This window comes from Podarcis bocagei, assembly GCF_964188305.1.
Source record: "Podarcis bocagei genome assembly, chromosome: 7".
In the NCBI taxonomy this organism is placed as follows: Eukaryota; Metazoa; Chordata; class Lepidosauria; order Squamata; family Lacertidae; genus Podarcis; species Podarcis bocagei.
Window position 1 is genome coordinate 29912609 of NC_138132.1, and position 14536 is coordinate 29927144.

At 47.5% G+C, this 14536-nt stretch overlaps 1 protein-coding gene across 2 annotated transcripts; it reads left to right on the forward strand.

Moving 5' to 3' along the window:
* The first annotated feature begins 247 nt into the window (after positions 1-247).
* LOC308592519 (kelch-like protein 31) lies at positions 248-14536 on the forward strand. Of its 2 annotated transcripts, none has more exons than XM_081204066.1 (3): positions 248-340; positions 9999-11205; positions 13074-14536. In XM_081204066.1, the coding sequence occupies exons 2-3, from the start codon at positions 10016-10018 to the stop codon at positions 13804-13806; spliced, it is 1923 nt and encodes a 640-aa protein (XP_081060192.1). In that variant the 5' UTR covers positions 248-340; positions 9999-10015; the 3' UTR covers positions 13807-14536. The 2 variants fall into 2 exon arrangements, with proteins under 2 accessions (XP_081060192.1, XP_081060191.1); XM_081204065.1 differs by lacking the exon at positions 248-340 and adding an exon at positions 7572-8183.

A 14536-nucleotide genomic window follows, 5' to 3' on the forward strand; every position in this document is an offset into this window, starting at 1 on the left:
AAGACGGTGGGCAAAAGAAGGGCCAGTAAGCCGTTCTCTTCCATAGGTCGGCTCCGCCATCTTAGAAGCTGGCAAGTTGCTTCGAAACCGAGAAAGGTAGAGAGGGACAAAAATCGCCATCTCGGATCAGGGCGAAGCTCGAAAAACAGCTGAAGGGATAACGGGTTGGAACCCTCTCATCTTGGAGAAGGGCAAGAAGTTTCCTTGCTGAGGTGCAGCCGCCATCTTGCGTGCTGGCAAGAACCTACTCTCCTCATATGTTCTAAGCCTGGAGTCGGTTGCTGAGGTTTTTCGTGCCCTTTCACATAGTATGAACACGCCAGGATCTCAGCTTTACTGAGTAAATAGCTCAAATAAGGAAATTACTATAAAATATACTTTTAATGGGGTGGTGTTTTGTTTTAAAAGTCTTTTTTCCACTGCAATTTGTGGGAAATGCTTCCAGGAATCTCCATCTGTTATCAACTGAGAATTTGTTGCATATCAGCCTTTTCTCCATCCTAATCCATTCTTGGGGATCCCTCTCCCAAAGTATCAAGAGCAAACAAAACTGTCTCTGCAGGGCCAGAACCATTCAGGGAGCTCTCAGCCTAGTGCTGCCAATGGGGCCCTACCCAGACCCCAACTCTCACACATACTCTTTTCCCACTGCATACCAGTAGACGACCTCATTTCCTATTCAAAAGTGGATCTACCACCCACCCCTAAAGTAGCCAGCCATGCCCCCAACACAAACAGCAATGAACTGCAGCATAGCTGGGCTAGGCCAGTGATCAGTCCTTCTGCTGAGCCCTGGATAGTTCCCAACCAGACCAACTGCTGGTCCTGTGTCTGCATCAACAAACCCCAAAACTGGAATTTAAGTACAGTGGTACCTCTGGCTATGAACACTTCTGGTTACGAACGCTTCAGGTTACAAACTCTGCTAACCCGGAAGTAGCTAATCCTGGTTGTGAACTTTGCCCCAGGATGCGAACAGAAATCGTGCGCTGGCGTGCACACAGCAAGAGGCCCCATTAGCGAAAGTGCACCTCAGGATAAGAACAGTTTCAGCTTAAGAACAGACCTCCGGAACGAATTAAGTTGGTAACCAGAGGTACCACTGTAAGGAAAGAGCAAGACTGGTTACTCCTCTTTAAACAACAGTGCTTATCCTTGGCATGGGGAAATGTGTGGCCTTCCAACTCTTGTCAGTCATCTTCCAAGTGTCCCTATTTTCCAGGAACGTCCCTGATTTACAGAAGCCGTCCCGGTTTCTGATTTGATCCCAGAATGTCCTGATTTTCCTTAGGATGTCCCAATTTTCACTGGAGAAATGTTGGAGGGTATGGAGTTATCCAACCCCCGAGCTGTCTGAAGGCAATCCTTTATAGGGAAGTTTTCTAAATATTTAATGTTTTATTGTTATTGTTATTGTTATTATTATATGTTGGAAGCTGTCCAGAGTGCTGGGGCAACCCAGTAAGATATGTGGGGTATAAATAGTAAAATTGTCATTATGGAATGGCCCGAATGGGGTGTCCTTATTTTCATTGGAGAAATGTTGGAGGGTATGCTATGGCTGATGATGGGAGAATCCAATAATGGGAGAGCCACAGGTTCCTCATTCTTGATTTGCCTCTTATTTCAGCTTTCCCCAACCTAATACCCTCCATCAACCCCAACCAAGTCAGGGACACAGGTGCCGCTGTGGTCTAAACCACTGAGCCTCTTGAGCTTGCTGGTCGAAAGGTTGGCGGTTCGAATCCCCATGTTGGAGTGAGCTCCCGTTGCTCTGTCCCAGCTCCTTCCAACCTAGCAGTTCAAAAGCACGCCAGTGCAAGTAGATACTGTAAATAGGTACCACTGAGGCGGGAAGGTAAATGGCGTTTTCGTGCACTCTGGTTTCCATCACCGTGTTCTGTTGTACCAGAAGTGGTTTAGTCATGCTGGCCACATGACCCGGAAAGCTGTCTGTGGTCCAACGCCGGCTCCCTCAGCCTGAAAGTGAAATGAGCACCACAACCCCAGTTGCCTTTGACTGGACTTAACCATCTAGGGGTCCTTTATCTTTTTACCTTATAAGACAGACAAATCTAAAACATATGGAGGGCTATAGGTAGGTTCCTTATCCCTGATTTTACCTCTTACTTCTTCATATGATGCAAAATTAATTTACAGACCTCACCATCACAATATGTGGCAATGAATCTGTGGTCTGATCCAGTGGGACACTTCTTATGAACTGAACTTTGTTCATGATAAAATTATGAGAAGCAGGGCCCTCTATTTTCCCCCCAGGATGAGCCTCTTGCTTTTTAAAGAGATGATGATGTGCGGTGCCACTGCTGCCTAAGAACATAAGATGAACCTGCAGGATCAGGCCAAAGGCTCAACTAGTCCAGCATCCTGTTTTCACAATGGCTGACCCACTGTCTGTGGAAAGCCTGCAAACTGGACATGAGTACAACAGCACTCGGCCCACCTGCCCAAGGCATGTGGCCGTTCTTCCCTGTTAAGTGGATGTGTGTACTCAAGGGCAGCAGCAGCACAGTGCCAAGGGCTCCCCAAAGTCTGGCACCAGAATTCTTCCCACCATGTCATTTTGCTGAATATGTAGTTCAAGCATGCATAATCAATCCTTCCAACAGACCAAGGCTATGTACACACCCCACATGACTTTCTCCAAAGAATCCTGGGAAGTGTAGTTTGTTAAGGGGTGCTGGGAATTGTAGTTCTGTGAGAGGTAAACTGCAGTTCCTAGTATTTTTGGGGGGGGGAGCTATGTGCTTTAATGAGTCTCTTACCTTTACCTTTAGTGTGTGCACAGCAAAGGTGATAAGTCAGTTGTTATTGGTTGGCACCCATCTATTATTATTTATTATTTTAATTATAATAATCATCACCCCCACATAACAAATAGCAGCTAAGACAGAGAATGGTGGCTTGCCTAAGACCACTGAATTCAATAGTCTTCAACCTCAGACCCACTTGGAGCCCAAACATTCATTTGGAGTCCCATGTCTTCTTTTTTTTTTAAACCACATACTTGTATGGCAGTAGTGCGTCACTCCCATCAAGCTGGATGCAACTGGTGAGTTGATAAGGGTCGTCAGCTGGCCAGGCTGAATTGGGAAAGGAGGAGGAGGGACAGGGTAGCTGCTACATTTTGGACGTCTGCCTGGGTTCCCGAGTGCCTCTTAGCTTGTGCAGCGTACAGGCATTGGTTGCTATACCCTCCACTGGATCAGCCTCTTGAAGGTAGGGAGCAAAGGCCCTTCTGTCTGTCTGTCTGTCCTGAACCAACCAGCTTGCCCATTTCTACTTTAATATTTGCAGAGTAGTTTACGGGTCACTTGAGCTCTTAAAAAGTTGGGTGCAGATGAAACAAAGCGAGTCCTTCTTAAGAGAAAGAAACATTAGCTGTGTGAGTGACTGGAATGTGGAAAAAACAACAGGAGAAGGCTTAGATTTCCGTTGCCTAAAACCTACAATTTTTCATGATTTCAGGGTGGGGGAACAAAATACAAACTCAAGCTATTTATCGACACAAAGTCATCACTCCAAAAAGTAAATATGACCCAGAATGGCCATAGCAGTATTTTAGCTAAGCTAGAGGTGGGCAGAAAAAAATAGATTGGAGGGGAAGGTCTCGTAATGGACAATTTCTGGTTCTTAGGATTCTTGCAAAGAATGCTAGACTCAGTAGTCTTTGGCCTGATCTAGCAAGACACTTCTTATGTTCTAAGTACTGTAAACGTATCATTTAGCATGCTCAGTATCACCTGACACTGATTACTTATGCCTTAACTGTTAAGAGATACTGAATGTGCACTCTCGCTGATAAATTTAACACATGTTGGTGGCCATGAGCGAGGGATTGTAAGCAGAGGGAGGGAGGACTGCAACACATAAAACAGATTATTCTAACCCTGATCTAATCTGCCGGTGCGGCTTAAAAATGGTCAACAAAGGTAATGTCCAAAAAGGCAGCAGGTGGAGGGAGAAGGAATATAGATATAGAACAGTTGAGGATGTCCTGAGACGGGTACCTACAGTGCTCTGAAAACTCAAAGCAGGAGATAAATGCTAATTATTATTTTATTAAAACATGAACAGAATAAAGATCCAGATTCCAAACATTGTGGTGCAATAGGTTTTGTACTGTGTGTTGTGTGTATATGATATTTAGTCAACAAAGTAGTAACTTTGCACATAATTCTGCTACTGATAGGGATTTACACTGGCAAATTGAGTTGGATGTGCTGGATCCAGATTAACGGCATATTCCTATACTCAGAAGTAAATCTCATTGAGTTCAGCGGGTTTATTCTCCACTGCACTCCACAGGATTGCAGTTTAAGTCTGCAAGTCAATCACATTTAGGTCCCATTGACTTAAACTTTTCATATTGATTTAAGTGAGACCAAATTGCCACTTGGTTAGTCTGGATCCAAGCTTGTATTCTGCAGTGTAATTCAAAAATGTATTTGCTTTCAGAAAGTGACATTTTCAATTGGGCTTTGCTGTTGTTTCGGCTAGAAACTTCAATAGAGAGTTGGAAAGGAGAGGGGGAATCCCTGGGAAATGAGAATGATGGCTTATATTAGCATTTCCTCCAAGGCAGGAATCAGCACCCATCTCCACGCAAATGCTTAGGCAAGCCATATGGTTTGTGCAGCAGTGAATGGTGTGTCAGCTAGTAGCCCCATAGATAAGCCTACAATGAACTTCACATAGTTGATGCTGCTGTTGCTGTTTTTAATAGTTATTGCATTACAGTGTTTCAAAAAAATTTGTTATCTAGCTTGTTTTTTGGCTTATATTGGAGGCACACACTTCACTCACTCCCACTAAAAATATGGATCCCTTTTAGAACACTAATAAGAGCTCTGCTGGATCAGAGCAAGGGCCCATCTAGGTCAGATTCCAGTTTCTTACACTGGCCAGACAAACGCTGACAAGCAAAACATGGAAGCAAGAATCCTCACCTGTCATTTGCCCCCAACCCAGCAGCTGTTATTCATTAACAGGTAGACTATATCTAGATGGGGAGGTTCTCTTCAGCTGCCATAGCTAATACCTTAGGGCTCGATTGCACCATCTCCATGAATGTAATTAATGTTCTATGATATAAGCACATAAGAGCAGTCCTGCTGGATCAGATCAAGGAACCACCTGGTCCACAGTGCTTTATACATCACTGGCCAGATGTACACCTGTAATGCAGGACCCCGTCAGGAAAAAGTGCATCCCTATTCCTCCCAATTGCTGCTCAATGGGCACAGAGTAGTGGAGGCATCCAATGTAATGGCTCAAGCTGGAATCCTTGGCACACTTAAAAAGGTAAAGGGACCCCTGACCATTAGGTCCAGTCGTGACCGACTCTGGGGTTGCGGCGCTCATCTCGCTTTATTGGCCGAGGGAGCCGGCGTACAGCTTTCAGGTCATGTGGCCAGCATGATTAAGCCACTTCTGGTGAACCAGAGCAGCACACAGAAATGCCGTTTACCTTCCCGCCAGAGTGGTACCTATTTATCTACTTGCAGTTTGACGTGCTTTCGAACTGCTAGGCGGGCAGGAGCTGGGACTGAGCAACGGGAGCTCACCCCGTCGCGGGGATTCAAACCGACGACCTTCTGATTGGCAAGTCCTAGGCGCTGTGGTTTAACCCACAGCGCCACCCGTGGGAGTAAATACCACTGAACTCAATTTACTTTTAAGTAGAAGGGATGTAGCTCAGTGGTAGAGCATCTGCTTTCAATGTAGAAGGTCTCAGGTTCAGTCCCTGGCATCTCCAGGTAAGGCTGAGAGTGTCCCTTGTCTGAAACTGTGGAGAGCCACTGCCAGTCAGCATAGATAATGTTGAGCTAGATGGACCAATGGTCTGATTCAGTATAAGGTGGCTTTCCTATGTACATATCAGATTGTACCATATATTTTTCAAAACACACATTACAGTGCAATTGTAGATGGGTCTACTCCGAAGTGGGTTTTTTTAAAAACAACAACAATAACAACAACAGTCTATTGAGTTCAAAGGGCTTACTCCCTGGAAAGTGCCTTAGCATTGCAGTCTCAGACCCTGCTTGCGGCACACTAGCACATCCCAGTTTTGGACTCACATTGCCTTTACAGATTTTGCACACCATTTCTGTCCTCAGACCGAAGTACAACCATCACAAAACAATAAAATCAATTTAGGAACAACCAGCCCCACTAGGAAAAGTGTGTGTGGAAGGGGGAACCAGTAGCATCATAAATACAACTCTGGGAAACAGACAGCATGGAAAGCATGTCTAAATAAGTCCGCTTGGGACATTTTCCTAAAGACTGGGAAGAGGCAGGGAAGAATTTCCAGAGCCCGTTCTGTGTACTCTCCAATTGCACATCAGATGGTGGTAAGATGCAGAGAAAAGGGTCTTCAGAAAGTCTTCACTGGTGAGAAGAGTCCTGTGGAGGGAGCAAGGGGAGGGGTCCTTCACAGACCCAAGCTGCGTACTTAGAACTGGGCTTCAAAAATACACTGAGGGCCACCTTTACCTTTACTAAATAGATACAGAGTCTGTCAATAAGGAGTCTGTGGCAGTAGCAGAGTATAGTTGTCCAACAGTCTTCAGAGTCAGCCCCATGCAGAGGATGTTGCAGTGGTCCAACCTACATGTAATCAAAGCATGTGTAATTGTGGCTCAATCTGCCTTCTGTAAGAAGGGTCGCAGCTAGCACCTTAGTCACAGATGCACAAAGCACACTCTGTGGCCACAGCAACAACCTGCCCTCCAGAGGCAAAGCTGGGTCCAGAAACACTGTTAGACTGAAAGCCTGATCTTTCAGAGGGTATGCTACTCCATCTAGATCCTTAACGCTTACAAATGTCTGCAGATCAAGTTCCTATTAAAGGCACAGCTACAAAGGCTGGTAAAAAAGTTGGCAACCCTAGCCTAGGACTTTGCTTCCTCCCCATCCTGTTCTAAGAATTGCCAATTGCTTAACCCTCCAGAAATTTGATCTTTATGTCCAGCTCTGAGAGATGCAAGACAGAGAGGCACTTCGGCTATTTCTGGCTTGTAACAAACAGGTTTGTCACCCAGGAGCTCAGATCTCCTTCCCTCCTCTCCCAGCCCCCAGCAGAGGGAAGGGAAGGTGGACAGAAACAGCTGAGAAACATTAGCAATAAGCCGTCCTGCCTGTGGAGGGTCAGAATCTGTATGCACGCTCAGTTCAGATATCAAATGCAGTCATGCCGCATGTCCCAAGTCATGAAGTCCACACGTGGCAAGCCTTGATGGAAGGAATTATTACAGAAGGGTACACCAACCCTTTCTCTGTGTTCTGGAAGATACGGTGCCTGTCTTGCCCAGAGACACAGCCTATGCTTTCAGTTACATGCAACAGCCTAAATCGTATACTCTATTCTCCCACGATGGGTTTCTGCAAAAAGAACTGTACAGAGCTGGAGTAGCTAAGTAGCTGGAAGTTTGGGCAGTGAGGGAGCAACTCCCTGGTTCAAATCACACCACAGCTATGAGCTCCCTTGATTGACCTGGGCCAAGCTACTATTTTAAAGCCTCAGGCCCACCCTGCCAGCTTTGTGCTGTGATAGGAATTTTATGGTCTTAGATATATGGTAATGTTCATAAGTGTACCAACCAAGCACATACATAGATCAGCACAGGAAGGCCAACCTGGAACCATTTTTATTCCTAAACTGACCAAATCTTTTCACTGCAAGGTCAAAATGGAAAAGCCTCCCCATTGTCTTTTCCTTCACAAATCCTGTCTTAAGGGTATGTCTGTGTTTGAATAGGGTGTGAGCCTGTGACCTGGCCCAGGAACTAAGTATTTATCATTACAAAAGACTGGCCAGGCTACCCAGGAAATCCAATCAAGTAACCTGCCAGACAGGAGATAAACAAAAACAGGAGAAAAACAATATTAAAATTTCTATTTTGGACCGCCTTTTCTGTGATGTAGGTGTGATGTATCTGAGGGGTGGTCTTAGGTTACACCCCTTCTGTGATGTATGTATGATGTTTCTGGGGGTGGTCTTGATCTACAGGGTGGCAATTTCAAAAGTCTTTATAAGGCCTTGCACACCATTTTTCTGGGTCTCTCCTCTCTCCTGCAGGTGAGGGGAGCACCCTGTTGCAACCGATCAATAAAGGCCAAGCCTACAGGCTGCTGTTTTGCTCCAAGTAATCCTGGTTGGTGTCTTTGTTTTTTGTCCAAGGGAGCCCTCGGATTTTTCCGTTAACAGTGCTAGGACAAAATAAAAGAAGTGTGCATGCACACGAAAGCTTATACCAAGAACTAACTTAGTTGGTCTTTAAGGTGCTACAGGAAGGAATTTTTTTTTTTTATTTTGACTATGGCAGACCAACACGGCTACCTATCTGTGAGTGCTAGGACAGTAATAATACTGGCCCAGTATTATTACAGTATTATAATACTGGACACGGGTGGCGCTGTGAGTTAAACCACAGAGCCTAGGGCCTGCCAATCAGAAGGTCGGCGGTTCAAATCGGGTGGGCTCCCGTTGCTCGGTCTCTGTTCCTGCCAACCTAGCAGTTCGAAAGCACATCAAAAGTGCAAGTAGATAAATAGGTACCGCTCTGGCGGGAAGGTAAACGGCGTTTCCGTGCGCTGCTCTGGTTCGCCAGAAGCAGCTTAGTCATGCTGGCCACATGACTGAAAGCTGTATGCAGGCTCCCTCGGCCAATCAAGTGAGATGAGCGCCGCAACCCCAGAGTTGTCCGCAACAGGACCTAACGGTCAGGGGTCCCTTTACCTTTACTTTACAGGAACACAGGAGGCTGCTTTCTGCCCAGTCAACCCACTGGTCCAACTAGCTCAGTATTGTCTGATCCAGGGATCGGCCTTTTCAGCCCAAAGGCCATGTTCCCTTCCTGGCAACTTTCCAGGGGGGCACAAATCAGTGAGAGCTAGTCTGGTGGGTCACTTGGTTAGAGTGTCAGACTACCAGGTTTTGATCTCCCTCAGCCATGAAGCCCCCTGGGTGACTCTGAGTCAGAAACTGCCTATCAGCCTAACCAACCTCACAGGGTTGTTGTGAGGATAAGAGGAGGGGGGGGGACTAAGTATGTCACCTTGAGATCCTTGGAGGGAAAGGTGGGATATAAATGCAACACATAAAATAGCATGTGGGCAGAGGCAAAAGTGGTCAGAGCAATAAATGTTTATTTTAGCTTTGTAAAATAGGCTTGTTTATCCATACACCCACAAACCCCTCCTCTAGCCCCCATCCAATAAGTAAGAGGCATTCACAGAAATCAAAGAAATTCCAGCATGGGCGTAGCCAGGATTTTTTTTGGGGGGGGGGAGGACTTTTGTTGGGAGGTGGCAGAACTGACGTGATTAGTCAGGAAGTTAAGTATTTCTATTGTTTTACTTGATCTGGGGGGGGACCTCCCCATAGGCATAGCCAAGGGGGGGACAGCTGCCCCCCTAAATCAATAAAAATACATAACAAACTGAGGTTCTGCCCCCCTTAAGAAAAGGCCTGCCCCCCCAACAAAAATGCTGGCTACACCCATGAAGCTCACCCCCCCCCCGGCTATGCCCATGAATTCCAGCTAGGCAAAAATACCCAAGAAGAGTATGAAGTAGGGCAGGTGAGAGGTGTGGCCTGGGGAGAGGGTGTGGCTAATGGGTTGTGGCCTTGAGACAGTCCCAAGGGCCTTAGAGAAACAGGGGTGGGGGGTAGAATGCATTTGGCTCCTAGATTAGGGCTACATCTAAATGCAATTGCAGTTGATAGTAGAGGCATAAGGAACCTTTAGCCCTCCAGATATTGCTGAACTTCAGCTCCCATTGCCCCTGGCAATTGGCCATGCATCCTGGGGCTGATAGGAATTGTTGTTCAGCAACATCTGGAGGGCCACAGGTTCCCCACTCTTGTCTCTTTCAAATTCCTCCATCCATTTGGTGCTGGAGGCCAATATATATGTCACCTATGATATTCCTTTACAAAGCAGTGTTCTCCTTAATACACCTTACAGGCCACGCTTCCGCTCCAATGGCACCCAAGAAGAAAGCCCCAAAGAAGAGCAAGCCGTCGAAGACGGAGACGTCTACGAATGTCACCATGGTAGAGGATTCTTCTCTTGACATTGACCACCATCAGCAACTAGACGGCTTGTTTGAAAATGGTTCAGGTGGCTTCCTCTGCACTGCCACAGAAGTCACAAATCCTAGCCACGGAACCAGTGTTCTGGAGGAGATGAGCCTCATGCACCAGGAGCGTTTCCTCTGTGACCTCACTATTGTCACAAAAACAAAATCCTTCAGCGTTCACAAGTTGGTCATGTCTTCCTGCAGTGAGTTTTTCAGAAGCCTGCTGAAAAAAGACCCAAACCTTCAACAAGTGGACCTCAAAGATGCCTCCTCCTTAGGCTTGGCTACCGCCATTGCCTACACCTACACTGGAAAGCTGAACCTTTCTCTGTACACCATTGGGAGCACCATTTCCATAGCCAGCCGCCTGAGGATGTATGCTCTGCTCAACATGTGCACTGACTTCCTCATCCAGGAGATGAATGTGGAAAACTGGATGTACATCGCCAACCTGGCAGACACCTACAATCTCAGCCAGGCGAAGGATGCTGCAAGGAAGTTCATCCGGGAATGCTTCCTGGAGTTCTCCGACACTGAACAGTTCATGAAACTCACCTTCGATCAGCTCAACGAGCTGCTGATGGACGACAACCTTCAGTTCCCCAATGAGGTGGTGGTCTTTCAGATTGTCATGAAATGGATCGAGTTTGATCCCAAGCGGATCAAACACGCCGCCGACCTCCTGAACAATGTCCGATTTGGCACAATCCCGGCTCACGACTTGATCAACTACATTCAGCCTGTGCCGTGCATGATGCAGAACCCAGAATGCCACAAGCTCCTGGTAGACGCTATGAATTACCACTTGTTACCTTATCAGCAAAATGACCTCCAGTCCAGAAGGACCAAGATTCGAGGAAGCCGTAAAGTGTTGCTCATGGTTGGGGGCCGCCCATGCTCGGCTGAGAAAGCTCTTAGCAAAGATGTAAGCTACAGAGATCAAGAAGGAAACTGGAATAAGCTAACAGAGATGCCTACCAAATGTTTTAACCAATGTGTTGTGGTAATGGATGGATTCCTCTATGTGGCTGGTGGAGAGGATCAAACTGATGCCCGGAACCAGGCAAAGCATGCAGTTAACAACCTGTGCAGGTAATGGGGAAGTTGCACCTTGATTGACACTGTCTATAGGGTTCCCAAGCAGGGGTCTTCCTCATGCCTGAAATCTTCTAAATCCATGTTGGGGTATCCAGGGCCCAACTCCAATTCCTATTATCCCCAGCCATCATGGACAATGGTTTTGGGGGCTGTAGTCCAGCAACATCTGAAGAGGCCAGCAGTTTCCCAGCCCTGGATATACTGGGGCCACCTGCCAGAGGCACAAGTAGGCAGAGCAACAAATGTGAATTTTACCTTTGCACAGTAGACTAGTTTCTGTACACCCAGCCCTCTCTATCCTAAGTCTAGGCAAGCAAGAGGCATTGTCAAAGCTCAAAGACACATTCCAGCCAGGAAAAAAATCCAAAGACAGTATGAAGTGGGGCAGGTGAGAGGTGTGGCCTGGGGAGAGTCCCACGGGCCAAGTAGAGAGATCCAGTGGGCTGTATGTGGCCCCTGGGGCTGAGGCTCCCCACACCTGATGCATAAACTCCCTCATAGGGCACAGAAAAAGAACCTCAATTAAAAAATAGCATCACAAAATAAAAATCACATATAGGAAGGTAGACATAGATCTGAATATCAGTATTGATCTCTAAATGCTTATGTAAGAAGTCATATTTTTTGTTGGCTTCTTAATGACAGTCCTGTAGATGTCTTACATACTTTTAAGAGGCAAGGCATTCTAAAGCTGGTGGGGGGTTCACCACTGAACAGGTCCATTTCAGGGCCAACAGCTAGCAAGGCTTGAAGAGTTTTGGGGTGGTGAGATGGACTGAGGTGTATGGAGGAAAAGGCTATCCCTGGCTGCTAGGGCTGCATGCTGCCTCCAGTATTGGAGGGAATGTGCCTCTGAAGACCAGGTTCTGGGAATCACAAGTGGGGAGAGTTGCTGGTGTACTCAGGTCCTGCTTACACTTTCTCCATAGGCATCTGGTTGGCCACTGGGAACAGGCTGCTGAATAGATGGGCATTTGGGCTGATTCAGCCGCCAGACTCTTCTTATATTATGCTCCTATGGATGGGGAAGGTACTTATTTCTAACCCTGATTTTTATTGAGGACAGAAGCCTAAGGCATGTCACAAAACATTATTTCATGGGTGAGAGAGACATTATAATAGACATCCGTTTGAGCCAAAAAATTAAGGGGCACAACAGGCAGAGGGACTTTAGATGTGTTTTGAGGTCTTTTCCCCCAGGGGCACCTAGAAAAAAGGAACGTTCTCTATGACTCTGGGCTTAGTGGTCTTATGGCCCTGCTGCATTTATTTACAGTGGATGCTCGGGTTGCGAACGTGATCCATGCGGGAGGCACGTTCGCAACCCGCAGCGCCACATCTGCACACGTGTGGATCACAATTTCGTGCTTCTGCGCATGCGCCGAAACCCAGAAGTAACCCATCTGGTACTTCCGGGTTTGGCACAGTGCGCAACCTGAAGCGTCTGTCACCCGAGGTATGACTGTATTTAGAAAATGTAAAACCTGTGACCCCTTAAGTTAACTGGTCTCAGGTTTGCTAGGGGCCCCACCTGAGGAGTGGGACCGCAAACTGTTACCCTGACAGCCTCACTAGGCAAACTCAGATCCCCTGCTTCAACCACACATAAGGAGCCAACACAGCAACCCCTGTGGTGCCTGCTGGATCAGCCCAATGGTCCATTAAGTACAGCATCCTCTTCTCCCAGTGGCCAAGCAGATGCCTGTGGGAAACCCCCAAGCAGGCCCCACGCACAAGAGCACGCTCTCCTCCTGCAGTTCCCATCAGCTGGTATTCAGGGGCATTACTGCTTCCAACTATGGAGGCAGAGCATAGCCATCACACTCAATGGTGACAATGACAAACTCTCTTCCCCTCTGCAGGTATGATCCCCGTTTTGGCACCTGGCTGCACTTGGCCAGCATGTCGCACAGAAGAACTCACTTCAGTCTCAGCGCATTCAATGGGAACCTCTATGCCATCGGGGGACGTAATGCCAAGGGGACCCTAGTCTCTCTGGAATGCTACATCCCTTCAGCCAACACCTGGCAAGCCAAAGCCAACATGGACTTGCCCCGCTGCTGCCATGCCAGCGTGGTCATCGATGGCAAGATCCTGGTGACTGGCGGCTACGTCAACAACGCCTACTCCCGTACCGTCTGCAGCTATGACCCCGCCACAGATTCATGGCGAGACGGGGCGTGGCTGAGCAGCCCCCGAGGCTGGCACTGCGCTGCCACCTTAGCAGACCGCGCCTACGTCCTGGGTGGCAGCCAGTTGGGTCCCCGGGGGGAGAGGGTGGACGTCATCCCTGTGGAGTGCTACAACCCTTCCACGAACCAGTGGAGCCACATGGCCCCCCTGCCCACCGGCTTGAGCATGGCGGGGGTGGCCACCCTCGGTGGGCAGATCTTGGTTGTCGGTGGTTGGAATGAGAGTGGGAAAAAGTACCAGAAGAGCATCCACGCCTACAATCCGGACCTGAATGAATGGACAGAGGAAGGAGAACTTTCCGAAGGCACCGTGGGGGTCTCCTGCTGCACCATCGCCCTTCCGCACTCAAGCACCAGGGGCTCCAGAGCCAGCTCAGCTGCCTCAGCAACGGTCAGCATTTAAGGGTGAGAGGATGGTTGGATGGAATGGAGGAAAGAGTCAGAACTGGCCTCAGCTGGCATGATCAGGGGGTTCACAAGAACGTCGAAATACTTCTTTAAAAATCTCATTTATGGCTTGGTTTTGCCAGCTTCCAGGAGATAAATATTCTACCTGTAGAGCAGGTGTGGGCAGCTCTTGGCCCTCTGTATGTTGCAGAAATACAAACCTCATCATCCCTGGCCACAGGCCATGCTTGCTGAGGCTGATGGGAATTGTAGTTCAGCAACACTTCCAAGGCCAAAGGTCCCCCAAACTTGCTTTATAGAATTAGCACTGTCTTACTGCAACAGGGGAGGCTAACCTGCAGCCCTCCAGGTGTTATTGGACAACCCCCATCCTTGACTGTTGTGGCTAATTGGGTACAAGAGCATCTGGAGGGCCACAAATTAGTTACCCATGTACTATAGCTTACCTCACAGAAAAATAAGTAACAGGGCTGAATACAGCACCGCCTTCCCATGGCTTTACTTTAATAACACTTTTAAAGCACAATTTCCAGTCCCTCAAGTGAAACCTGAAGACGTCATTTGAGCTGAAATACAACTCCCCGTCCCTCAGCTTCTACCCCCAAATATCACCACCAGTTTTTTAAAAGAAAGGTGTGACCCTTAAGACTTACCTTGAATGAACTGTGTCACTGAGATATAGGATTCTTGAGGTCTAAATTAAAAATCTGAAGCACACTTTACAA

Excerpts from the sequence above, each read along its gene's own strand:
- LOC308592519 (XM_081204065.1), top strand. The coding sequence starts at position 8,003 with ATGTATGATGTTTCTGGGGGTGGTCTTGATCTACAGGGTGGCAATTTC. Across the intron at positions 8,184-9,998 it reads TTTTGCTCCAAGTAATCCTG|GCCACGCTTCCGCTCCAATG; the intron begins GTTGGTGTCTTT and ends TACACCTTACAG. Across the intron at positions 11,206-13,073 it reads GCAGTTAACAACCTGTGCAG|GTATGATCCCCGTTTTGGCA; the intron begins GTAATGGGGAAG and ends TCCCCTCTGCAG.